General features: G+C 39.2%; 2 protein-coding genes and 4 non-coding genes across 6 annotated transcripts in view; 1 reads left to right on the top strand and 5 right to left on the bottom strand.

Moving 5' to 3' along the window:
- LOC104964821 (LIM domain-containing protein 1) overlaps nucleotides 1-7,639 on the top strand; it is a 17,650-nt gene extending 10,011 nt beyond the window's left edge. The window contains exons 3-8 of the mRNA XM_010793698.1: nucleotides 1,308-1,375; nucleotides 2,335-2,397; nucleotides 3,071-3,201; nucleotides 4,101-4,152; nucleotides 5,578-5,646; nucleotides 6,308-7,639. Coding sequence (XP_010792000.1) covers nucleotides 1,308-1,375; nucleotides 2,335-2,397; nucleotides 3,071-3,201; nucleotides 4,101-4,152; nucleotides 5,578-5,646; nucleotides 6,308-6,445 — 521 coding nt within the window. The 3' untranslated portion in view covers nucleotides 6,446-7,639. The remainder of the gene's footprint in view (nucleotides 1-1,307; nucleotides 1,376-2,334; nucleotides 2,398-3,070; nucleotides 3,202-4,100; nucleotides 4,153-5,577; nucleotides 5,647-6,307) is intronic.
- Nucleotides 7,640-7,792: 153 nt separating this feature from the next.
- Nucleotides 7,793-7,865, bottom strand: trnar-acg (transfer RNA arginine (anticodon ACG)). The gene has a single exon. It is a non-coding gene; the product is annotated as a tRNA-Arg (tRNA).
- Nucleotides 7,866-8,538: 673 nt separating this feature from the next.
- On the bottom strand, nucleotides 8,539-8,611 carry trnar-acg (transfer RNA arginine (anticodon ACG)). Its single transcript has one exon. It is a non-coding gene; the product is annotated as a tRNA-Arg (tRNA).
- Nucleotides 8,612-8,931: 320 nt separating this feature from the next.
- Nucleotides 8,932-9,004, bottom strand: trnar-acg (transfer RNA arginine (anticodon ACG)). Its single transcript has one exon. It is a non-coding gene; the product is annotated as a tRNA-Arg (tRNA).
- A 590-nt stretch (nucleotides 9,005-9,594) lies between these two features.
- trnar-acg (transfer RNA arginine (anticodon ACG)) lies at nucleotides 9,595-9,667 on the bottom strand. Its single transcript has one exon. It is a non-coding gene; the product is annotated as a tRNA-Arg (tRNA).
- A 5,936-nt stretch (nucleotides 9,668-15,603) lies between these two features.
- Nucleotides 15,604-27,790, bottom strand: part of LOC104965349 (ephrin type-A receptor 8-like) — a 24,456-nt gene continuing 12,269 nt past the window's right edge. The window contains exons 2-8 of the mRNA XM_010794305.1: nucleotides 24,110-24,206; nucleotides 20,441-20,508; nucleotides 20,023-20,148; nucleotides 18,814-18,999; nucleotides 18,300-18,318; nucleotides 17,911-17,917; nucleotides 15,604-15,678 (exon numbers count right to left, since the gene is read on the bottom strand). Of these exons, the coding sequence (XP_010792607.1) occupies nucleotides 15,604-15,678; nucleotides 17,911-17,917; nucleotides 18,300-18,318; nucleotides 18,814-18,999; nucleotides 20,023-20,148; nucleotides 20,441-20,508; nucleotides 24,110-24,206 (578 nt within the window). The remainder of the gene's footprint in view (nucleotides 15,679-17,910; nucleotides 17,918-18,299; nucleotides 18,319-18,813; nucleotides 19,000-20,022; nucleotides 20,149-20,440; nucleotides 20,509-24,109; nucleotides 24,207-27,790) is intronic.

The following is a 27,790-nucleotide window of genomic DNA, read 5'->3' as shown; positions in this document are numbered from 1 at the left end:
CACACTCAGAAAATGCCAGGAATGTTTTCTCTTCCTGTGGGACCTGGGCAAAAATAGCTATGTGAAGTGGTTTTACTCTGTGTGTGTGTGTGTGTGTGTGTGTGTGTGTGTGTGTGTGTGTGTGTGTGTGTGTGTGTGTGTGTGTGTGTGTGTGTGTGTACTGTTATTATGAGAAGCCAGCTCCAGACCATAGAACTATTAAAGCGCACAGACAGACAGGAAGCATACGCAGCGTGTGGAGAGACCCCAGAAAGGAACAAAGAAGAAGAATAGCAGGTCGCTGTAGGTCTTGGCCTGGATGCCGTGAAATGTAATAGAGCAGAGTGTTTAATCTCTCTCACCTGTCTACTAATTGGATTTAATCAGCGATCCAGATGTGTTCCTTGTCCTACCTCAACACGCTCTGTGTAACCAGCAATATTATATTAAGACACCACAGGGTGTCCGCGGGGTCTTAAAAAGTATTAAAAGTTGATCAATCAATTTAGCGAAAATGAAGGCTATTAAAAAGTATTAAAGGGCATTTCCCAAGGTCTTACATTTTGTAGCTTATTTTCAATAAGTATATAAATTGTCCAAAGAGGTTGTATTCTACAGTGTGCCTGACTGTAATCATTGCGTAGGTGTGTAGTGTGATTCTGTGTAGTTTATTTATGGCATCCCGTTGGATTTGACGTCATCTGAACAGGACGTCGCACGCTCACTGACTGATAGCGCGCGAAGGTCCGTTTACGCCGGTTGTTAAACAACATCGTTATGGGGAAATGCAAGTTTGCGTCCAAATGGTTGGAAGATAAGGAGGAAGGACAATCAATACTGTATATAGTAAATGTGAGGTAAAGTGTGTCGCCAATGTAACCGGTTAAAACTCAAAGTGGCGATGAGGTCTTAAAATGTATGGAAAGGGTCTTAAAAAACGTCTTAAGGTATTACATTTGACTTCAGGAGTCCTGCATATACCCTTCACCAGCTCACCGGAGATCCATTTGTTTGATTTATCTACCCGGGATTCAGCAGGATATAATGAATATTGCAAGAGGGTCCATTACCTTCCAATGGGTGTAATTAATCACCACGGTCTTTACGCATTAGTGCCGTAACTATTTTCTGAGACCGGCCTCATGGCTTTGATTTACTAGGAAGACATTTCAGAATGATATCATTGAGTCGACATACCTTTTTTAATCTCCTTTAATCTACTTATTGTAATTCAATAATACAAATCATTCTCAAGAGTCCAAGGTGCGGGCCCTGCTGTATTCCTTGAGTGAAATGATGCCAATGGTCTTTCCTGTGTGTTTCTGCAGGTCGAAGGCTGAGAGGGAAGGCGTTCTACTATGTCGGAGGAAGGGTTTTCTGTGAAGAGGACTTTCTGGTGAGCGGTGGACCACACACTAAATCTTTCATTAACCACATCTGAGGAATGTGGTGTTGTGACCTTTGTTGCTTTAGCTTGAGATTACACACAATACCTGTTGAGCTGTATGCCACATCTCTATCGTCTCAAGTTTTACAAATCTCTTCAGTTTTACGAATAACAAGATGCTATTTTTGCTTCAAACAGGTGTTGCTCAAACACTTAAATGCAACCTAATATCAACCTGTCAGCCTTCAACGTAAATACAGAATATCGGGGACAGGGATTGACCTTGTGGCCCAGTTTTTTCGCATCTAATGCAGCCGATTCCTATCAGTTTCCTCTCTCGGGTCAAACTGGAAGGTCAGTAACTGGAGAAGCTGCGTTGCTATGGTTTAGAGGGCGGACAGGCCGTTCACACAAATCACTGCAGGTTCTTTACAAAAATGGAAAAACATTCATTATGCATAAATATAGAAAATCTTTTTTAAACAAAATTGAAACCCCATATTTGTATGCCAACTCACCCTCATATTCCCTCCATCAGAAGCTCTGTGTGTCTTTATCTCATGAGCCCTCAATTAAAATCAAAATGTATACTGAATAAAATGTGCTCTGGCTCTTATCCCTCTATGTGCTGTTAATGACATCTGCTCTGCTGCCAGGCCAGTCCGTGTGGCCTCTCCTCACCGACACCGCTCACACATATTAACACAGAACAAAGCTGAGGAATTACACCATATTCACATTCGCAAACTGTACTGGCAGTTATAATTTTTTTGTTCTGTTAGAAGGAAATGTGTTATTTAAATCAGTTTTAAGCAAGTGTTTTAGCACACTACATAGGCTACTTTGGATTTTTCCTGGGAGACATTTTGAAGCAGTTTGGTCTTAAAAAGAGTCGGAGAGATTTGAGTCATCCATGAAATAACCAAATTCCAATGACCTCACTGTCGTCTTCTCTCTGCCTGTTGAAGTACTCTGGGTTCCAGCAGTCTGCAGACAAGTGCAACGCATGTGGACATCTGATCATGGACATGGTGAGTGTCTGTTACTTCTCTCCGGTTGTGTGTCCTTTTTGTGTGTGTACGTGTGTTTGTGTGTGGGTGCCTGTCCAGGCCAGGTGACGTCAGCAGAAATGTTGAGTTACCTCATCTTCTGTGGGCACATCTGGATAAAGACTCAGGCGGAAGCATTGCTCTGCACATGCATCCCATTCTGTCTCACATATACACACTCACACAGGCTCATGGGACAAAACAGAACACACACACACACGACAATCATGTGATCAAGACAGGAAGTGTCACAGTTTATTAAGGAATTTTTTCTACATGGGTGCCCACATGATCTCTATCCAGAAGATGTGATAACGATGTTTTAATGTTTCTGCTTCCTCTGCTCTTTTAACATAACCATATCACAGCAGAAATCTAAAACTGAAAAAACTTCATAGATTTTTCTTTTAGATGTATTTATTAGGTGTAATCATTGTTATATATTATCCTTAGTATTCTGTGTTGTTTTATTCTTGGCTATAATACCCACAGGGATCAATACAAATGCAGTTATTGCAAATGCAAAGATTCTGTTTTTTTTTTACACAATAACTACTTGAATTTGATTGGATACAGATAGTGAGGCAATATGAAGTAGCAGAAGGAATTAGAGGGTTGATGTACCATTATATTTCCCTAATTCCTCTCTTAATAGATCCTGCAGGCCCTGGGGAAGTCGTACCACCCCGGTTGTTTCCGCTGCGTCATCTGCAACGAGAGCCTGGACGGAGTGCCCTTCACTGTGGACACTGAGAATAAAATCTACTGTCTGAAAGACTACCACAGGTGAGTGTCACTTACTTATAAGACAGTGTTTTGAAGAAACACAAGCCTTTGATTAGGATTGATCTGTGTTGAATTAGTTCAGCATGAAAAGAATGTCTGGGTTTCTTGCTCTAAGTTGAACGACAGCTCAGTCCCCGGCCCCTTCAGGATCTGGCCGACAAGGGTCATTTAAATCTCTCTGCCACGTGTCAGACACATGAGAAGTGTATTCAGGGAGGGGGGGGGGGGGGGGGCACTGTCCAGTTAGAGGTGTGAAGAGTGGCGTGCGGCCATAGCTTCTCTTATCCAAACACAAGATGCTCTGTAAGGACAAAAACAGAGCTTCTAACATCTGAGGTATGAATCTAAGTGCGTGTTAGCCACTTGAAGAGGCGGAAGTGAACAGCAGAAGCACCTGTAGCACTCTAACCCCAACAGTTGCAGCCTTCTCCCTGCTGGGACAACATGTTCAGCACAGCCGGGAACATGGCCGCGCACTGGCAGCGCTCACATGTTCTCCACACTGATTAAATCAGGCAAACCTTATTGTGTATACAGTGTGTGTTTGACTTTCAGCCACAGTCATGCCCATCCACACTGAGAGGCCCTTTGTTATTCCCTCAGACATCCAGGTGCCAGCCATCTGTGTGGAAAATATGGATTCATTTTTGCTTTTTGTTTTTCTACTTCTCTCTGGATTTGGGGAATCACGTGTGTGAGAGAAAGCCAGCACATCTGCGAACCTGGTATTTCCTGAGCTGAGTCAGGACCTTGAACGTACTCAGTGTACGGGGGGAAAGGAGGGAGGGTCAACAGCTTTAGAGACACCTCAAATATGAATTGTGTGTAGGTGGAGAGAAAAGTGTTTTGATCGAAGTTCAAACAGGTTTATGAAAATGTGTTTCTCTGCGCTCTTCCAGGGTCCTGGCGCCTAAATGTGCTGCGTGTAACCAGCCCATCCTGCCCTCAGAGGTAAGCTTACACCAAACATTCTCACACGTATCTTCTGTGTTATCATATTTTGACATAATTCTCATATACAGTTATTGCGGCTGAACCTTTCCAAAATCTGTCACAGGTTGAGATCCTTTTAGTTACAGGAATAGTTTTGTTCCAAGAAAACACTGAAACTCTGTCACTCACTGGGATTACGTTTTTAGTATTTGGAAAATGGATATCTAAAGCTTTGATAAGTTAATGCTCGGATGATGAGGACAACACTAGTAGTTTTCTATATTGTGTACCCATATGTATATGATATGGTTTGTTGGAGCATGCCTCTGGCAGTGTTTTAGTTTTAGAATAAAGCGCTGTCAGAGCCTCTAGCAAGTTCTTTATTGTTATCATATGAACACAAATAACAGAGAAGCAGTCACTAGCAATGAAAGTCTCAGATCTCAGAATCCCTTCTACAAGGCTGTTTTACTACAAAAACTAATCTTTCAATTAAAAGCAAAACGAGAGTCAAAATAGTGCAATAAAATGTTCTAAAATATAAACATTGTTAAAATATAAAAAAATAAGGTATATTTTCAGTAGACAGGATTGCAAATGAATTGAAAGCAAACAGTAATGAGAAATAATAAATAGTAATTAACATAGGTGTAAACTGTAAGTCAAGTATGTAAAAGGAAAAGGGAGAGTAAGACCCGTCTCAATGCAGAAGGAATATTAAATTCATTCCTGCATAGTATGATCAATCTGTTTTACACCTCTATCTAAAAACTGTTCACTTTTACCTGATGACCTTGAACCTTTCACCAGGAGTTCAGCAGATTGTAAATCCTTATCTAGACTCAGTGACCCAGACACAGAGCGTGGCTGTGTGAGTGGCAGACAGTTCAATATAGACACTCGACTATAGGTCAGAAAAATGTGAGCTCTAATATCTCTGGGCTTTGATGTGAAGTGTTGACAAGGAGCGGGGAAATGTCCCAAAGTAGAGTTGACTTCGCTGGAATGTCCCCTACCCTCCCCTTTGAGAAACAGTGAGGCATGTATTTAGAGGAGAGGTAGAGTGTGTGTGTATTGTGGTGGGGGGCTGTTGTAACGGATGTTCAGGGGAGTTTCCTCTCAGCCTAATATTATAACCAGTAAAAGATGACTGAAAAATAATTGACTCCTCCCTGCAGTGTCTATATTTGTTTGCCCGTGTGAATAACAAGCCCTGTTTTGCTGTAGCTTGTTTTTCGATGGTTAATCCAGAAAATGTGATGAAACTCCCCCGACTGTGTAGCAACTGAGTATGCTTGTTGGGATAATTGGCGAACACTTAAACCACAAATGCAATGGAATAGAGACGACAGATCTGGATAAGCTTTTGTCAGAATAAGACAGTGGAATATCTTTTAGCGACTGTGCCTTTAAGTGCGTTTGTCTGTCTGAATTTCTTTCCAGGGGTCTGATGAAACCATTCGAGTTGTATCCATGGACAAAGACTATCATGTGGAATGCTATCACTGTGAGGTGGGTTGAATGAAAGTACATTACCGTTTCACAGTTTAGTTTAGTGGCAGCGAGCCAGGCCCCGCTGAATGGCTCATTAAGAGAAATCCAAATGAGCAGATCCCTGATCTTAATTACAGTCTGGCCTGTAACGACATACTGCTGAGGAGAGCAGGTATCTACCTCATCATCTCCATCTCATCATTATACTCAAGTGGCACATTTCCCTTTGCCAAAGGCAGATGTTGGTCTTTCACTTCATAAAAACAAAAATCAGTGGATTTAGAGCAGCTACCTATTTTATTTGCGTTTAAGTATTGAAAGGCCATATCTTTTGAAGTGGCTCAAAGAAAAGCAACGTCAGATGTTTGTCTATTTATTTTATGAAATTGTGTACCATAAGGCAGATAAAGGACACCTTTAAGGGTTGTGCCTTTTTGCTCTGTCTTCCATATGTACAATTTTGAGATTGGCTAATAATGAGGAGTTTAAATATTTTTTGTGAATGTAAATCAAACCTATCCTGAATGTTCTCTGCACACTTCAGAAGTAATTATTGCTTTCCAATCTGTCAGTGGTTGGAAATGAGGTCAGTACAGAGCAGAAATGAGACCAATTATCCTCTGTTCTTCTGTAAGCTTTCAGAGGATGTTTCTCAGCTTTGTTTCCTCTGTGCCTTCAGGACTGTAAGATGGAGCTGAATGACGAGGAGGGTCACCGCTGCTACCCTCTGAACGGACACCTCCTCTGCCACTCCTGCCACCTGAAGCACATGGAGCCCGGCTGCTCCTCCCCCGTCCCTGCAGCCGCCTCATACTAACCCTGCAGAAGGTGGAGGGAGAACCCTGGTGGAGGAAAGGCCAAAGTGTTATTATCCACAGCCGAGTGGAAACGTGCAATTCTTGTTGTAGAGGATTGATTAATGCAATGCATCAGATCATACTTTGGTTTGATTTGTATTTTCAAAGGAGTGTTTATGAAGTTTCCATTATGCCTTAAGAAGTTTGACCCAATAATGAAGTATTGTAATACACCAAAGCCCTAACATGGATACAGTTAAGCATTGCCTGCTACAGAAGGACTTTACAGAAGTCTTGCCATGTGATTTTTTATGTAAATATCATTTGCATTGGCTGTGTAACTATCAACAGACAATTCATATAAACAACTCAGTTTAGATACCTTCAACTTTATATTTACACTACAATTCAAATTCACCCATACATAATCTGTCTAATGGTTCAGTTGGCTCACCAGCTAAGATATTGGAAAATCAACTCATGATATAGTTTCTATTGCAATAACAAACGTTTATGTGTACCTACATATGAGGAATATACAAAATCATAGCATAACTATCCTTCATTCCATAATTTTCTAATTATATTTCTTATACAAATTCCTGCAAGAATAAAATATGAACTTTTTATCATGACCATTCCAAAGAAATGTTAAACAATCTCATAATGCCCAGGTTGCTAAGCCTTTGTGGATTCAGGGCCTACCATTACAGTCATTTAAAACATTTGAATTACTTTATTTTGTCAAATCTGAGCAAGAATGCACAGAGAACAAGGTTAACATGTTCCTGTAGCAAAAAAACACATTATTTACAAATGCTAACTGTTCTTAGCACTTAGAGATAGATTTGTGAGTTTTCTATGCACCTATGAACCTAAGAGGTTGGTATTGTACTAGGCCTGTAGATCTATGTATTTTGTTACATTTGCATCCTTATTATTTAAAAACATATATACCATAGCCTTGTATCATTTACTTTTGTTGTATTTTGACTTTTGTGCAAACCCTTTAAATACTAATTTGATTTGCTGTGTTTTATTTGCCTACCTTTGCCATGCAAATGTTATTCATGTCTTGAGTTTACTAACTTAATACTTGATTGTTTGAAGTGCTTATTTCATTGCCATCTGAAGATTAAGATGAAGCGCAAACATTAACATATGTGCTGTATGAGTGTTGTAAGGAACATATTTAATAAATTCATTGCAAAAGATCAGATGTCTTACCTACAAACTTATTTTTGTAAAGTTTGTAAAACACATACAAAGTTGTTTTTTTTATCTTCTCGATGCATTTGTGTTAAGACCATACATAAAGTTGAGCCTGGATCAAATTATTTTTACTCTGAGGTAAAATGAGTAAAGGACGAGCTAGCCAGGATTTGAACCTAGAATCTTCTGATCCGTAGTCAGACGCGTTATCCGTTGCGCCACTAGCCCGATGAGATACAAGGTGACGTCACACACAATTTTATTTTTAAATAAATAGAAGGAAAAATGTTTGATGAAAAGAAAATGTTATACTATTGTACATTATAGAGAAAAGCGACGAGAGACTAAGAGAAAAAACAAACCGTTTGTTCATTTGCATATTTCTGAGGTGGATGGAGGTGACACCAGTTAAGTTCACAAGTGAGGTTTAGTATTTAAATGAATGGTACAATAAAAACAGGTGGTCCGGTTCCCAACTCGTTAGTAAAATATCCCTGAACATCATGTGCTTTACTTAAAATATATCTAGATAATTTATCCGCAGAGTCGCCAGGTATACGGATACGCTGATTGGTCAATTATTGGTAGAATCTTGGTAACAGACGGGGAGGGGATTGGCTCTCAATACCAAGAATGAGCTCGACTCACAGTTAGCAGGGAGCCACTAGCACAATTAAGTACAAAATACGTCTCACATATTTATATTTTTAGATAACTGTTTGAAAGGAAAAACATGTTATGAACGGACAATGTTATACTCCTGTACATAATAGAGAAAAACGACGAGAGACTAAGAGAAAACCAAACCATTTGGTACATTTGCATATTTCGGTACAAATCCCCTAACCATACTATGAACAGAACATAGGTAGACGCATTTTTAATAAGGTGGGGAAAAGGACGAGCTAGCCAGGATTTGAACCTAGAATCTTCTGATCCGTAGTCAGACGCGTTATCCGTTGCGCCACTAGCCCGATGAATTGTACGATGACGTCACACACTTTGTACTTTAAACACTAGTTTTCTGCATATATAAGTATTCTCTAACAGTTCTAACAGCATGTAGTGTTTAGAAGAAATAATGTTTTATGACAAGAATAAGAATCAAAATACCATTATTAGTCCCACAGAAGGGACATTTAAGATAAGTGTATATTACTGTAGGGATGATAGAGTCAAGAGAAAGAGAAACCAAACTGTTAAGACGTTTGCATATTTCGTTGTATTGGCTTAAATCATACTGCAAAGGGGAACAGAACATTGCTAAACTCGTTTTTTTAGTTCGGGAAAAGTACGAGCTAGCCAGGATTTGAACCTAGAATCTTCTGATCCGTAGTCAGACGCGTTATCCGTTGCGCCACTAGCCCGGATGGAAAAATACTACGTCATCTTGCCTTCTTAAAGAAACAGCCCGAATTTATATGAGGGTGCCGACTGTATTTGACCAAAGTCAGCGTATTTGTATTTACTAAAGGAGCCAGTGGTCGATATGACTCAAAGTTGTATCTCACTGTAAAAACAAGTCATTAGATCGTGTGGCGTATTATATCCTACGTATCAATAAACAAAAGAAAAAACATTGTTAGAAATAAAAACATAGACCCTCGTTGCACCACTATGCCTTTATTGACCAGCAGATGTCGCTGTAGGACCTTGTTATCCACAAGAGGCTGCAACTGCAACCATGGCTGTATCTACGGACATTACAACCTATGGTCACCATAGGTTTGCGCAAACAGATACTTAATTAATATGTCTAAATGTTTGTGCATTAGTTGCATTCATGACTATTGCAGGGAGCTATAGCCTACTGCAGTGACATATCAAATAACTTCCACCGATCTCAGCATAAACAGCAGGCACAACACAAGCTCAAAAAACAGTCCTCACTTCCAAACTGTATTCAAACACAGCACACGCAGAAGGAATCTAAGCATCTTCAGGTGGGGAAAAGGAACGAGCTAGCCAGGATTTGAACCTAGAATCTTCTGATCCGTAGTCAGACGCGTTATCCGTTGCGCCACTAGCCCGTGTACCATGGAGAACGTCATTTCGGCTATTTAAAAAGGGACAGTCGGGAGTTTTTAAATATTGACGAGGACTTCATTTGTCCACAAGAATTAGTATCTTACTGTAAACAAATAAATAATACACGTCTATTAGACATTATTTACATCGTATGGCAAACCTCATTTTCAATAAACAAAAAAGAAAAATGAAAAATAGACCCTCGTTGCCCTTTCTTAACCAGCAGATGTCGATGTCGGACATTGGCTGTACCAAAGAACGTTACAACCAATGCTCATAAATAATGAACTAATCTATCTGAATGTTAATGCATTCGTGTTCATTCATTAGCCTACTATTTGCAAGGAGTTATACTGCAGAATTATATAATAATTGTTTCTGTAGAAAACTGTTATACACGGGTGTAGGACACGTTGTAAAGCTTATTCTCCTGATTTTTCTTTATATCATCATGGAAGAACAGTTTCTGCTTTGGCTTCATCTGATTGGCCAATTATATGGACACGCAGAGCATGAGTGCTTGGCACGTGTGACCCTCTCATCTTTTTCAAATTTAAAATTATGTTAGTAGTGTTTTAACTTTGCAAGCCCAGGCCTTTGTGGTTTGCTTGAGACTACGTTCACTTGTACCAACCAACCAACCGTGTTCGCCGATGTTACTACACAGTGTTTCCAGCTATTTCAACCAGCCAACTTCTACCGACACAAGCCAAAAACAGTCCAGAAATGGACAAGCGGCAGCACTTCCAAACTGTATTCAAACCATAGATTCAAACACACTCACAGCATAAACAGAAGGATTACAAACGTGGATGTGATGCGCTGCAGTCAATCCGTTTCCGCCGCGGCCATGGCTAATTGAGGCGTTTTCCTTTCCAATCTGCAGAGGGGGAAAAGTTAAAAAGCTCCAATAATGTCCATTGAAAGTAAAACTCCGTTATCCCAAGCGTCCATGTGTTCTGTCAGCTTAGAATCCGGTCCATGAAGTCATGTCTTTGTTGTGCCGATCTTTTTTGGACTAATTGTAGCACATCTAGCTAGCTTCCAAATAAATAATTAGCTTGAGAAGCTAAACTCGGCTAATCACTGTGACTCGTTCCAAGGAAAAGTCTGTGCTGAAGTAAAAGCTTTACGATGTTTATTGAAGAAAATAGGACCAATACAAAAAAAAACAGGACTACAATTGAAGCAGTTAATCTTTTTTGTGATTCCCACAACCGCCACACTACAGGTCAGCAACAGGTGGACTAATGCCTTAAACCCATGCTTAAACCAGACCCAGGTGACATTTTACCGGAAATGACAAAAAAAACGTAGATGAAGGTATAGTATAGCCAGTGGTGTAAAGTAACTAAGTATATTTACCTGATATTTACTCAAATAGTGTTCTTAAGTACAATTTTGAGATACTTGTACTTTACTTGAGTATTTCCATGTTTTGCTCGTTTGTTGTTCTACTCCACTAAGATCCACAACAAGTAAATTGTGTACTTTTACTACACTACATTTGTTTAATACCTTTAGTTACTTTGCCGATTTGCATTAATGATGTGAAACCATATTGTGAAACATAATCAACACTTAAATCAGAAGCAGCTACCCTGCAGTATACAAAGTCATTAAAACTAGCTGCACCTTTACCAGCTTTGAGAACACTTTAACGCATCAATAATTATAATCAAAATGTCATTATTCTGAAATGGACCAATCATCATGAGTATTTTAACTTTATACTTACTAGAGTAACTTTTTGAATGCGGGACTTTTACTTGTAGAGTAATCCTACCCTCTCATACTTCTACTTTTACTTAAGTACAAGATCTGAATACTTTTACCGCCTCTGAGTAGAGTAGACAAATGGGCTACTATAACAGTGTTTGTATTGAACAATCTAAAATTGAACTGTCTAGCTGGCTGGAGCTATAAACTTCAAATGATTGCCTTTCTTATGGCTAAACTTTCCTATTGGAATACCGGGCAACTCCTGATAGTGCAGCATAAACTGAATGCGTTATAGATTCTCATGACATATTCATAAAATAGGAACTTTAATCAGTGATTTGATGATTGTGAAGGACCAGGGTACGCAAAAATCAGGAATGCAGGTTGAGGTGCAAAAATAAGGATTTTATTTACCCAATATATGTACAATCTTAAGATGGGTAATAAAATCAATTCGGTTTAAACAAAAAAAGGTGTAGATATAAACAAACACAATCTAGCATTTAATGCATAAACAAAACATCACAAAAATGGGTGACATCCTGTGTGCTCTTCTTCTTCTTCTTTTCTTTAATGGCGAATCGCTTCCACTTGGAGCATATATCGCCAACTACTGTTGAGTTATTAAATGTTCATATTAAATCCTTATCCTCAGACCAGTGCTTTTGAGGAATTTGAAGATTAGCTTGTTTGCTTCATTTCTTGATTTACTTTCATATATTGCCTTGAAATCCATGTCCTTGATGTTGAGTTGTTCCAGTGCAGTTTTCAGATTGAATCTTTGTCTGTTATAAGCCGGGCAGCTAAACTGTGTGCTCTTCTGCCCAAGAGCAACTCACATAACCCCTTCTCATCTCCACACTGCAGGAACTTACTGGTCAGTCCATTGTCGCATGCAGGGGGAAGAAGCTCTAAAAAGGGGTGGCTTGAATGGAGTGGCCTCTTTAAACACACCTCAGGGTTTGAGAGGAATGGCGTAGTCCAATTAGCTGACACATCTATAAAGAAAGGTGTTTTCCATCAGCTCAGCCTTTGGCCAGGAGCAAGGTAAGCTGTAAGACACTTTAAGATGTGTGTTCGTTTGTGAGGCTTGTAGCCCTCACACAGATATATTAGGTGGGCAGCAAGATAAACCACATTTACGCATATTCTCTACTGTAGTGCAGTTTTGTTTTGGCTTCTTGAAACACAAGCCATCAGATTGTTTCGTAATTTTTAAGTCGAACCAACATCAACACTGTGCAGAAGGAGGTTAGCTGCGGTACCTTTTTCAGCCTCAGCAGTGGCTGGTTGCGCTATACCAACATATAAACTACCTACATTAATCTGTGAAGTGATTTTGTTTGGCTCTACTGTTAAAATATTGGATTCTTTGGCCCTGCACGGTCCCTGCCACTGGTCTCTCCTTCAGCTGCAGAAAGAGACAATGTAAAAGTGTCTAGCTTGTTTTACTGAAAATTAAGTTATAGCTCGTTGACTAAGGTTGTTAAGACCCCATTTACACGGGAACGTTTACGCAACAAATTCGTTTTCAAAAAAATATTCCGTTAAAATCAAATCAGGTTTTATTTATACAACACTTTTTTAAAAACGATTTTTTTGTCGAGCCAAATGCAATAAAAAACACTTTACTGCGATAGCAAACAGAAGGCAATAAATTACAACAGCAAATTAAAAAATCAAACACAGGGAAATGTCAGGAGTCTGAGTCGTGCTCCGCTCTGACTAGAAGGCCAGGGAGAAGTGAGTATTTTAGTGTTGATTTAAAAAAAACCTAGGGTCTGGACCGACCTCACATGGAGGGGCAGAGTGTTCCAGAGCCTAGCAGCTAGTCAGCCGACCTTAAAGCTCTGGCTGGGNAAAGTTCGTTAGATCAATTCCGGATAAATTACGTTTTCTTCGGCTAATAGTGAGTTTGTCCCATGAAAAAACGTAGTTTATGAAATTTTACTCTAATACCCTAAAATCCTCCGCACACCGCGTCACCTACGCACCACAATCCTAATTCCCCCAGTGTCCAAGTTTGGGGAGACGGTCAGTCGTACAGCAACAACCAGGGACTCTGTGAAGTGGTGTTTAACCAGGGAACACCCCTAACGGGTGTCATAATCATACATTCACGAAACCCAATGCGGTCTTTTGAACGTGGTGGTTGCGGATCCGGGAATTGTAAGTTTGTACTAGAATTATCGAGAATTAACCTATAATTAAAGAATCATCATTGGTCTTTCATACGAAATATTTGGACAGAATCGTTCAATTATCAATCCGTCTTGTGGACTTTATAATGACTAGTCTCTGTCCAATCTATTATTCCAGATGAATAAGTTCGGAAGTGTTCGGGTAGGTACATTACAACAAAATCCCAATCCCAATCCCAACCCGTCTTTTGGACATGTTGAACTTCAGGGACATTGTACTTGGATAATCTTGCAGAAAATACATAAACCTATAGTTAAAGAACTTCAATCCCTATTAATACATAAATTTGTTGCGACGAATATGTTGTAATCGCATGTGGAATGCTAACTTACCGCAAGAGTTTTGCATTTTTACGTTGTTTAAAACGATCCAGTACAATTCATTTCTTATATGACTAGACCGAATTTAATTCTGCACTGCATGTCTACATTGTAAATTCCCCCCTTAAACTGCAAATACAACAGTGATTTTGTACTGTTTTTATTCATTGAATTCAAAATGTTAAACACCATACCCTTGGCATTAAATTCCTGAACACAATGCCCTAATGTACAACTTGAAGAGCAATTTACACACTGTATGTCAAGACCAAGTCACATCTATACGTCAGATAGTAGCTTCGTCGGGATTCAGGGATGAATATTAAAGAAATCCGTTTGGTCCGCCTACTATCTGACCGTATAGATGTGACTTGTCTTGACATACATGTCGTAAATTGCTCTCAAGTTGTACATAGGCATTGTGTTCAGGAAATTTAATGCAAGGGTATGGTTGTTTAACATTTAATTCAATGAATAAAACAGGTACCAAATCACTTTGTATTTCAGTCTTACAGGGGGAATTTACAATGTAGACAATTGACAGTTGCAAAGAGATATAATTCGGTCTAGTCCATATAAAATGAAATGTACTGGATCGTTTAACAGACGGCAAAATGGCAATAACTCTTTCGGTAAGTTAGCATTCCACATTCATTACAACATATTCTACAACAATTTTCGTATAATGGGATTGAAGTTCCTTTAACTATAGGTTTATGTAATTTTTCTTTGACAGATTATCCAAGTACAATTCCCTGAGTTCACATGTCGCAAAAGACGGGTTGGGCATTGGGATTGGGAATTTTGTTGTAATGTCACCTACTCCGAACACTCGAACTTATTCATCTGAATAATAATGACAGAACTAGTCATATAAAGTCCACAAGACAGGCATTGATATGAACATCTCTGTCCAATTATTTCGTAATGAAACCCTAATGATGATTCTTAATTATAAGGTTTAATCACTACGATATTCTAGTACAAACTTACAATTCCGGATGCAAAACGTTCAAAAGACCATTAGGGTTTCCGTTGGAAGTATGAGTTTATGACACCGTTAGGGTTTCCTGGTTAAACCCCACTTCACAGAGTCCCTGTGTCTGCTGTACGGACTGACGTCACCCCAAACTTGGACACTGGGGGAATAGGATTTGTGGTTTGCGTGATAGGTGACGCGGTGTGCGAGGGATTTAGGTAATTTAGAGTAACAATTCATTTAAACTACGATTTTTTCATGGGATCAAAACTCACTATTAGCCGAAGAAGAACGTATTTTATCCGAATTGATCTAACCGAAACTTTAATCAGAAAAATTAGAATAAAGTTCTACAATACCCGATATTACTGTCAGCCTGTCGGACTGAACAAAATTCTGTAGAATAGTTCACTTTAAACGAATGACGTGACCGTCGGTGTACACGAACAAAATTCACGGTCGTACGAATATAGATCTTGCAAACCGGAATTTAAAATGTCCCGCAAAAACGTCACATCGGCATCGGGATTTGTTACAATACTCCGAACACTCGAACTTATACATCTGAATATAACAAAAATTAATAATAAATAGAACTAGTCATTATAAGGTCCACAAGACAGGATTGATATTGAACATCTCTGTCCAATATTTAGTATGAAACCCAATGATGGGGGAGGTCCGCCTACTGCAATCCTACCAGTTTGACTCGGTACTACCTGCGGAGGCGGTCCTTCAGGGAGAAAACAAAGAGGCACATAGGGCGGAAGTCCCAGAAGTCGCGGTGACCCTACAGAGAAAAGGGGCCCTCAGAGTATGCAGGTATTGTGTGGAGGGGTTTAAGTGGAATTGTGTTTGTGTTGTTACTAGGGTTAAATCCGTGTATTCTGTAACTGTAAAAAATTAGACATAAGTTGTACGTTACACGAGTCTAAGTGGGGGTTGAGTATTCGTCTATAACATTTACACAGAAACAAAAGGGGAAATGACACTTTACAAACAGGACCAATAGCATCGGATAACATATTTATTAGTGCAATTAGACCCAATGTGTAAATTTAGGTTGAAGTAAGGTTGAGTAATGGTGTTAAAAATGCTTAGAAAGAAACGTAAATACTAGTTTCCTGGATTAAATTTGGGTCAATTGTTTTCCGTTTGTAACCTGCACATGTTATCAATTCTAGTTTCCTTGTATAGAACTACCTAATACTCTCACCATCTACAGTTGCAAATAGCTCCTAAATATTTTTACATTACCGTCCTGTATTACTGTGACTTACGAAATTACATTTACTTTGTGCGTGTTGAATTACTTTCTTCGCTAGAATTAAGAATGTTTTTTGTATTATACTTTTGGAGCGATACAATAAAAACACCTTTACAATAAAACAACTAGACAAATTTATTACAAAATTAGTGTTTGAAGAATTGGTACTCCGATGTCCTTACAATTTAGAGACACAATACTATTATTACTTACTTATTTAGGTAAAAGAATAGGCAACAGGAAATAACAAATAAACACGTTTTGACCTTCATTCGATTATAGGTACTCGGAGAAAGCAGTAATGAAAAATAGACCTCGGGTCGTCTTGAATTATACTCAGGACACAAACAAAAAAGACGTATCTATTATTAGCAAAATATTATACAGCATACAAAAGCGAATCTCAGTATATAAAACAACACCAGCAGACTGTGTCACATACATAGAGACGAAGAAACAAGCCTCCTATAGAGAAACTAACTGTCGAGCGTGCCCTTTGCCGAGACTAAGGAAAATGACGGCTAGGAGGAGCGAGAACGACGGTGTGGTGTCGAAATGTGGCCGGTTAACTAAGTTCAATCCCGGTGCCCGGTTACTAAAAGGGAAGACACCACACAACCAACACACACACAACACACACACACACACCACACACACACACACACACCACACACACACACACACACACACCACCACCCCACACAACACACACACACTACACACAACACACACACACACAACACACCACCACACACACACACATAATAAATATACACACACACATGTGCCAAAATGGAACTCGGTTACTAACAAGAGATAAAACTAGACCTTCGAAGTTAAAGAGCACCGCTTGGAGCACCCTGGCGGACCCGTCCCCGGAGCATACAGCACGCCCAGCCTATAAATTTTTGAGGCAGCCCTTGCTGTGATTCTATTTGTTTTAATCGTATAACCAGTGGTATAACCTCTTACTCTTGTTGTAGTGTAGGACTCGGGGTACAGTGAACACACACACAGCACACACCCCCACTACTTTCTCTTCTTTACTGAGCGTCTTTATTTGTCGGACGTCCTTTAATTCCGGAACACCACCGGGGACAATTAGTGAGTCGCCTCAAATACTTTACAACAAAAAGATTGCTACTTGAAATTACGTTATGTACCCCACGTTAGTTTACTAATATATAACCAAACCTTGACTCCGCACCGCGATTTGTATGGCACTGGCAAGACCATTACGTAGGAAAGGAGGAGTAGTCTCACGGAACCCTTCCGAAACGACATTGGTGTCACAGACATATATTTGTGTGTGTTGTGTGGGTTGTGGGTGTGTGTGTGGTGGTGTGTGTTGTGTGTTGTGTGTGGTGTGTGTGTGTGTTTGTGTGTGTGTGGTGTGTGGTGTGTGTTGTGTACTTATGATACCATAAAATTACACTAGTAGTATTACGAGTAATTAATACAAGAGGATATATGTACAATTACATAATATAATAATTGAAAGATATAGAACAAGAATAAGATAGTAGTATAACAACAAACAATAATATAATACATATAATTAATATCAGACACAGAAAAGGACAATTAATACAAAAAGGAGAGAACAAAAATATAAAGTTATATACACCTTGGTTAGTAAGTTGAAAATAATTGTTCTAGGAAGTAAATACAATTAGCAAGAGAAGAGAAGGAGAGACAAAGTAAAATACAAATAGAAAATAAGAATACATAGATATAAATAAATACTATTCTTACCTGTTTTCTGTAAAGTAGGAGAGAGACATATACAATAGGTCAACATAAACATCTATACATTTTTATCACATATAATAGAAATAGAGAGGACACAAACCCCTTAGATATGAAACTTTAACTAGGCCAACATTCGGTATTTGATAAGGATTCACTTCGTCACTCCTTATGTCAATAATTAATGATGGAACACAAATAAATTTCATCATTCGACTGATATATTCGCGATTTGGTCTTACATCGTAGTCAGTGAGTTCGATAAAAAGGGTACTGAGACGTGTTTATTGTAATGAGAATAATAATGTGATCCTTATCCCAGTAAAAACACAAAAACAAAATTATTAGTAAATTCTTAAGGAAATACTGTCATTTGCGAAAAAAAAAAAAAATACAACCCCATTTTGTAAAGACCTGATGAAAAAAAAACATAGACACAAAGGAATTAAAAACACTAGACAAATACATTTCAAGACCTCATTGAGACAAAATTTCCACAATAATATTACTATTATATAATTAGTCAGACACGAGATTTATGGAATTCTGAAACAAATACAAACGTACACAATACAGAAGTCTTTTTAATCTTATTTCAAGATGTTATGGGCTATAATGACAGTCGGACAGCCTGACTTGTTTTAAGACATCTTATCAAGTGAAATTTGCTTACTGCACTGGCAGCCACATGTGCTTGTTTTAAGTGCCAGCATGCTTATATCTAGAACGTTTGGCCTTAAATTTTACAGGGCGTTTTTGCAGTGTAGCCGTAGCCCTAAACAATGTTATGAGGCTTGTGAGCTTGAATATGTAGACTTATATTGTTTTTAATTATTATTTATCTTGATCAGTAATATTCCAGGTGTTCTGTCCTAACTATAACTTGTAGAGACAGGTTATAAATCATACTTTGGGTTACTACCCCCTCCAGGCGGATGACGTTAGGATGGTCAAACTGAGCCATGATGGACGCCTCCGCCAGGAAGTCCCTCTTTTGTTTCTCCGTGTATCCCGCCTTCAGGGTCTTCAGCGCCACTGGGATGTCTCTTTTCCCCGGGAGTCTCATACGTCCATAACACACCTCCCCAAATTCACCTTAACACAAACACAACAATGATCCCAATTTAGGCACATAAGACATTGACATTTTTTAATCTGTATTCAACATGCAATGTGCTCAGATTCACCCCCAACTCATAAGCAGATATTGTAAATGTGTCTTTGTTTTCCCCTTTACTGTGAAATGTTTGTCCTGGTTATCGTAGCCTATTGTATAAATAATCACGTTAATCTGGGTTACACATTTAAATCCAACTTCATTCCAACTCATTACCACAATTTTTACGAATCTTTCTTTGCATTTATGATCAAAGGACCTAATTTAAACCCAGTTAACAAAAGGCAAACATTGGACGTGTACAATAGTTAAGATCAAAGGAACATATCTTGATGGATTATGAGAGTGGTAGATGTCAACGTTTATCGAGGATTTATAAAAATGTAATGGCAGGACATAATGACACTGAATGCTTTAATGTAAATGAAACACGCACAACTTAATGAAAGAAGCGATCTTAATTCTTACAAAAAACATAATATGAAACCATCCATGTTATTTTTGTGGTAATGGTTATTTTTGCGACTGAAAATATTTCTAATCACAAACTCTACCAGAGGACTACAGGAAGTTAAATCTCTGTGTTAGATAAGAGAAACAAATCCACTTACCGGCTACATGTATGTGCAAAACTGGAAGTAAGCTAATCATCCATGAGCCTCTTTCTCATTACTTCTTATCTGGAGCCCAGCAGAACTTTAAGTATGATTGCTGTTGTTTGTTTTTTCTCAATGATATACTGAATATTTGGCGTTATGTCTGCAGGAGTCATATATTGTGGCGCTGACACAGTGTTAGTATTCTTCGCCCGTCGGAGGAACTTTGATTGACAGCTCCACGAAACGCTCTGATTCCTTACTGCCATCCTCCTCTCTGCTGCACACCACAGCCTTTACACCGGCCAATGATTTCAAGTTAGCCCGGCCAATGATTTTCCCTCTGTGTGTGTGTGTGTGTGTGTGTGTGTGTGTGTGTGTGTGTGTGTGTGTACACGGTTTTACCTGAGCCAATGATTTTCTCTATTTTGATCCTGGAAGCTTCAATTTCTCGGGCGAACTCGTGGACCGCCTGGCAGGGGTCCTCGTATGTGTGCGGGTCGATATAAAACCTCGCGTCGGGGAACGACACTAAGATAAACAAAATTAGCATTTGGTCACATATCGGAGAATGAGAACAACATCACATCTGAGCCCCATGTCACTTGTGTGTGTGTGTGTGTGGGGGGGGGGGGGGGGTTGATGAAAGAGAAGAAATGACTCGCAGAATAAACAGCCTGCAGGAAATAAGGCCTGTGTGCCCCTGTTATCACTCAGCGAGTTATGAAATGTGTTTTCTCTAACGATGAACTTTAATGCAATACATGGGGATGCAATCAAATTGATATATATTGGTTGGAACTGAGGCGTGGGCTAAACATACCGTGACCGTTCTGGTAATGCATCTTCTCCTCATCAGAGTCCTGGAAGGCTTTGCTGTAACCACAGTGTCTGTATAAAACACACACACACACACACACACACACACACACACACACACACACACACACACACACACACACACACACACACACACACACACACACACACATGAATACAGGACAATGTTGGACTATCAAGCTCATAATTAATTAGTCAATACATGTTATTAATGAAATATTAACTTCAACAGAGCTATTCATCACAAGTGATTGTTAGTTATTTATAAAGAACAACCAGTCAGCTGTTCTCCCTGTTAATTAGGTTTTCCACTTGCAACAATGTGGAACCAATCATTCAACTTATTATTAACAAGATCCTTCATTTTATGTTAATCGACTCTCTATTCCTCCATGTTTTCAAGTTAGAACAACAGACATCAATATTTATGATAAGAAGGCACAATAAACACATCTCGGAAAGACATTCAGGAGAGACGGAAAAAGGTTGTTAACACATATCATCGATGTTGGGGAATCTATACTTTGAAATTGTATCCGGTGAAGCCATAAACTATTCCTAAGTGAAGCAGTAAGAAATACAGAAATACTACCTTTGTGTTAAAAGTAGTAAGCTACTATATAAGCTACAACCAGAATGTAGCATCAGTCACTCAAGCTATTTCCCATGACTCTGCACAAATAACATTACTACTCCAAAACACTAGGAATAGGGTCATTTTGGTTTGTTTAATAATCATTTAAGAATTCCTTTATGTACAGTAATGCAGTGGGGTAAAACATTTCTGACTACTTTTTTTAGAATGGCTTCAATCTTTGTAATTAATTGTGATCTGTTTTTATGTAAAGTTCTGAGTAACTCTGTTTTAAAGGTGTTATATAAATATAATATATAACCATGTGTGCTGCTAAATACTTTAGACTTGTAGCATGTTGATTTAGCTCTTTTTCCTTATACATACAGTTTATCAATAAATCGTTTTTTCACAATGCATTATTGGTATTATTCCTTAGCTCTGGACACTAATCAGCTACTAAATCAGCTAAATTGTCTCATAAAGTGAGGATATAGAGGCATAAGTCATCCATAAGTGTCAATGCTAGCGTTCCAGTAAATACTATTTTAGGCTGTTCAACCCTGAGCCTGTTGTTCAGGTCTCAGGCTCGAAAATGACATTCCCAGAACAAATGACATATCTTCCCTTCTAAAAGGGTTAAATTAATAATCTTTGTTCTCAAAGTAATGATAAACTTGTGAGTTGGATGTAGAAAAGTCAGAATCAATATAGATGTTTTTTAATTTAAAGAAAATGCAGATTGAACATGGTAAAAAACTGTAAATTACGTTGGGGGGGCCCCCATAGATTATTGGGGCTTAAGAGGTTAAGTGATAGCTTACCACGAGCATAAGCACATTATTTTTTATTATAAAGATAACAATGTAATTTGTAACTTAATAATGTGATCCTTTATTTTATCTGCAGTGTTGTAAAGTATTTTCCCATTAGGATTCAGGTTCACCTCCTGTGTAAATAGTCAAACTTTCTTAGGGAGTTGTTTGTATTTTCTCATCAGTTTAATAGTAATTTGGCAAGTGGCCCACCTTCCTCATCTTTGTGATATTTCATAGGAGCATTAATAATAATGTACGTAGCAGTCATGACAAGCTGATTTTTCCTGGATAACATCTTTAAATCCCCCAACATCGTTCTCCCCCTCAAACAGAATGGTAATGAAATTTTAATATGCATTGAAGTATGAATTAATTACATCCAATGAAATTAATTATTTGATGCAGTACTACAGAGATGTAGGTGGAAGAGAGGAAGCAGGGTGGGGGGATGATGGGATAAGTGGGACCGTTTGGCTTTCAAGCTACTGGACATGCATTAACATAATTAAATCCACTTTGAGGTGGAAATTACACATTCTGAAATTTGCTAAATGAGACAGTGAGAGGGAGTGTTTAGGAGAAGAGAGAAGCTAAATCATTGGTTTACAAAACTCCTCTCTAATCATGACTCTTATAACTGATAGTTAATTAATCAGATGTTGTGTTGGCTCCTGCATTTTGAACATTTCAACATGACAAAGGAGAGTAAAGATAATTTTAATTAAAAAAATCGGGGAGCGTTTATTTTCCCAGGGCCCTGTGTTCCCAAGGTTATATGTTCCCATGGCCCTGTGTTCCCAAGGTCAATTGTTCCCAAGGACAAAGGTTTCGAAAGTGAAATGTTCCCAAGACCCTATGTTCCCAAGGTTATATGTTCCCAAGGCCCTATGGTACCAATGCTTTATGTTCCCAATGTCCTTTGTTCCTAAGTTATTTGTCCCCAAGGCCCTGTGTTCCCAAGATGAAATGTTCCCAAAGTTATATGTTCCAAAGGCCCTATTCCAAAGTTATTTGTCCGCAAGGCCCTATGGTACCAATGCTTTATGTTCCCAATGTCCTGTGTTCCCAAGTTATTTGTCCCCAAGGCTCTATGTTCCCAATATTTGACGTTCCCAAGGTGAAAAGTTCCCAAAGACATGTGTTTACAAAGTAAAATGTTCCCAAGGCCCTATGGTACCAATGCTTTATGTTCCCAATGTCCTGTGTTCCCAAGTTATTTGTCCCCAAGGCTCTATGTTCCCAATATTTGACGTTCCCAAGGTGAAAAGTTCCCAAGGACATGTGTTTACAAAGTGAAATGTTCCCAAGGCCCTATGTTCCCAAAGTGAAATGTTCCCAAGGTGAAATGTTCCCAAGGTGAAATGTTCCCAAGGTGAAATGTTCCCAAGGTGAAATGTTCCCAAGGTGAAATGTTCCCAAGGCCCTATGTTCCCAAGGTGAAATGTTCCCAAAGTGAAATGTTCCCAAGGTGAAATGTTCCCAAAGTGAAATGTTCCCAAGGCCCTATGTTCCCAAGGTGAAATGTTCCCAAGGCCCTATGTTCCCAAAGTGAAATGTTCCCAAGGCCCTATGTTCCCAAAGTGAAATGTTCCCAAGGCCCTATGTTCCCAAGGTGAAATGTTCCCATAGTGAAATGTTCCCAAGGCCCTATGTTTCCAACGTTGTATGTTCCTTGGTTTAATATTATTTCGACACACTGTAAACGTTTTCAAAAGGTTTGTATATAAAGCTGGGGAAAATAGGACCCCTCGATCATAGGGCCCTGGAAACAAAGGACTCTGGGAACATTGGAACCTGCAAAAATAAGATGAAAACAGAAATAACCCCCTCAAGGAAGGCCCTATTTTTGGAGACTAACTTATCATTCTGTGTGACTGGCAACTCCATGGAGTTACTTTATCCCTACAGGAAGCTCAGTTGGAGTTTTGTTTTTAAAAACTAAAACTCAGGTTTAGGCTGTTTTATTTATTCATAACCCCAGAAAAGGTATGCAGCTTCTGCTATCAACTACTTGTTATTTCTGCCAATATTAGTATTGGCATAAGCACACAGTCAAAATATATTTACATAGGGATTTTCATGCTGAGTCTAACATGTTATTCTCATTGTTCCTGAGCCATTACTTAACGTGGGGAAAGCAGGAGAAACACAGTGCACAAGGGGCTTTGATCACAAGAAACAATACACAGAGAGATACGATAGCGTAAGAAAGTTTTCCACACACAGCAGCGATGGGTAGTGTGGTAAAGTGTAGCCTTGCCGTTTCCTGCAGATGATGATGGCCATGGAGGTGACCAGGGCGGACACCAAGGCCATGCAGATCCAGACGATGGTCATGGTCTTGTAGCGCAGAGGAGCTGGAGACACACACATAGATTCATGTTTTAGATGAGGACAAAAAGTACGACCAACAATCCAGAGGTTGCAGATTTACAAAAACACATACAGTTGATAACACAGACGGCAAGTATAGTTTTTTCAATGAAAAATGCAAAAATAACCCTAACTCAAATTATTAAGTGCATGTCGCATACATTTGACTTAAGCCTCACTGCTTCGTGTGTGTTAAAGTAAGGACGCATACATCCTTTAACATGCAATTCTTTATCACATTATATGCAGCTCTTTCTTACAGTTATTGAAATGTTCTATGAGGTCTAACACATTGAACGGTATTCAGTATGAACTTGGAACGACACTTAGTTCTTCAAAAGGCAGAAAGAATGACCAGTTTTAAAATGTTAAAGGTGGGGTAGGTAATTTAAAATACACAACCGGAGAAAATCTGCCACTTCCTTACAGAGCCCCTCCTCCAACACACACGAACGCGCACATGACCAATGAGGGCACGAGATAAGTTTGTGCACAGATGGAAGGCTGACAGGCAGGTAGGCCATCCAGTTACTTCAGCCGGGCCGGCTCAGATGATTGGTCGAGCTTTTTACAGCACCACGGCTTCCACAGATGACATTTATTTATGTTTTTTTTGTCAAAGCACTTCAGATATTCTTTGCTATCGGGATGTTAAGAGCATTCCATGGAATATAACAAAAGGTGTATCTCAAGCCGGTTTCTCAAACTTACCTACCCCACCTTTAATGATGGTACATTAACATTTAATGCAGCTTTAAACCAACTAATTCAACAAATTGCTTTAGGTGGGAAAGCTATTATTGTGTGAGTGTGTGTGAGAATGAGCATTAGATTAGATCCTGATGGAAGCCATCAGGGTAGGAATCAGTGTGTGAATGGTGCATTTTTGCAAGAGTAATCGGTGAATATAAATAAAATACTTTATACCTAAAAGACACATACAATAAACAGAAAATGGAGAGTAAAAAAAACTGTAACACAGTTGCCCTATGAACTAAATTCTTAAAATGAAAATGCTAGCATGCTAATGATATGCAGGAATAATGTTTATCATGATCCATCTAAGTTTAGCATGTTAGCATGACTATATTTTCTTAGCAGCCGAATACATTAGTTAACAATACCGCTGATATCACTTTTAGTTGTACAGCCTTTTATTCATCAACCAAAGTTTGAAACAAATTCAAACAATGGACCAGAAGTCAGGATAATCAAAAGTGATACCAAACCTCTAAGGGGGTTTGAATCCAATAGAGCTAGGCTAAAATAAAATATTTAATTTGATAAGGGGAATAATTACGATAGAATAATATTTGTATCAGATAGAATTTGTTCTTGCTTCACAGCAGCTCCATTTGCAACATCAACAGGGACACATGACAATTCAAGATACCAGCAACAGACTATTACAATCACCAAAGACAATATTCAAGACCCTTTGACGTAGATTCGACCTCGGATTTATCTCTGTATTTAATTTAAGGAGTGACTGGTGCACAAGGGGAGCAGTTCATATTCACTGCTTAGGACATGATTGGGGTCAGAGACAATGTTGTTGTTGTGATATGTGCTATTGCGTGTTTATCCCGCTGGTAGCCTTAGAGCAGGGGTCTCAAACTCAAGGCCCGGGGGCCAAATCCGGCCCGCGACTTCATTTTATGTTGCCCCGCAAGAGCTTGCAAAGAATATAAAATGTTTATTATGGTTACATGCCGATTTACAGAAGCACGTTGCCCATAAACTACATGTCCCACAATGCATCTTGTTTTGTGACATGCCACTGAAGAGACTTGCAATTATTTGCCCTGGATTTCTGCTTTCAGACGTAATTAATTACTAAGTTATTATCCTATCCGATAATAATCCAATTCAGAGGCAATAATGTAATATAATACATTTTATATATATATTTATATAGTTACAACCGGCCCTTTGAGTGCAACCTTTATGCGAATGTGGCCCGCGTTGAAATTGAGTGTGACAACCCTGCCTTAGAGTAAATGTCGGAGAATCAAGAAAATCAGGTTTGTACAAAATGCCTTGGCAATCCATGAAAGAGATATTTCATTCCAATTAAATGAAGGACGGACCTTCTGACTGACTGACATTGCCCCCCCTAACCCTAACCCTAGAGAGAATACAATGTTATATCAGTCACATTACCATGCACCACTTAGGCAGGCTTTGGTACTGCTCAGAAAGAAAAGACACAACAAAAAGCCTAGTCAGTGTGGTTTTCCTTAACTTTTACACTTATTGATTACTCAGCATGTTGGGTAGTGGGCTGTGTGCTTGTTTTCGGAGGCGGAAAATGAATAAGCATCAAGAGGAGGAGGGTCTGGGCTCAGTGAGCAGCAGAATGAAGGGAGACTATTAGTCAATGTAACAGCACTGGGACTCCAACCAGGCAGGGGGTTGAGCTTTGCAGACCTAGAGACTTCTCTGCACGTTATCTGCCAAATCCCCTATTAGGAAAGAGAAATGTTCCAATAAAAGATAGTTTTTTAGTAATTCCTAGCTCTCAGTGGTGTACTAGCCTCAGGTGGACGTCTACCCCACCCCCGGCTTTGTGTGTACAGCTGTTTGAAGATGGGAAAGGCTGCTCTTTTGCTGACAGGGCTGACCTGACAAAGCTTGGATCAATTGCACAGAGGATGGACGGAGGTGGTGATTGGCCTCCCTGTGACTTTAGCCCAGGACCATGCTGTGCAGTCTGCTTGCTCTGAAAGGCTTTCCGTGGCAACTGTTTTCTTATTAGACTATTTTTCCAGTGGTGAAATGTAATAAAGTACTTTAACCAAGTATCTTTTACAATTTTGCATTACTCATCTTGATAGATCATGTATGTATTTAAAGGTCACCTATTATGCAAAATCCACTTCTTCATGTCTCTTCTACATCAACATGTGGAAAGAGACTCTGAAAGTTTCAGGAAAAAGATTCTCTCTCTTTTTGTCCTGATCCATTTCTATAAAAACCTGTCTGAAAATTAGCTGATCAGATTTTGGCCACTTTATGATGTCATAACGATTTTTTGGCTTGTGTAACCATTAGCCAATCACCAACCAAGGTAACCCCCCCCCCACCTTATCACCTGAATCTCCTCCTAGAGCACCAATAGCCGCGTTCACACCGCAGTACTTTTCCCACTTTAGTTCCGATATAGTTCCGAAATGTCGCTTTCACACCAAAAAGAGCCGGAACTAAAATGACTTAATCAGAACCTTTTCACCCCCTTTTCCGTCCCTGCTAGAGAGCAGGGACTTTCGTGGGAGAACAAGATTCCTATGTCTGATTGGCTGGGCGGATTGCAAACCACGCCCCGTAAACGTCAAAAGGTTTTGTGGAAGCCACCATTTTATGCGTATTCCTTGCATTAGCATTTATTAGCATTAGCATTAGCCCATCGCCACAACGCAGGGAGGGACTAACTTATCCGGCAAACACAAAGAAAACATGGGAGCGGCTCCCCGGACGAGCAGTGCCCCCGGCTCAACGGACCGGTCAACGCAACCTTGCTTGCTTATAGAAGCTACAGCTAAAAGAATAGAAGAGGAATGCAGTTATA

Source organism: Notothenia coriiceps, unplaced genomic scaffold, assembly GCF_000735185.1.
Source record: "Notothenia coriiceps isolate Sejong01 unplaced genomic scaffold, NC01 NC01_scaffold00037244, whole genome shotgun sequence".
Lineage (NCBI taxonomy): Eukaryota > Metazoa > Chordata > Actinopteri > Perciformes > Nototheniidae > Notothenia > Notothenia coriiceps.
The sequence above is the reverse complement of the archived record's forward strand: the minus strand, read 5'-3'. Positions and strand labels throughout refer to the sequence as shown.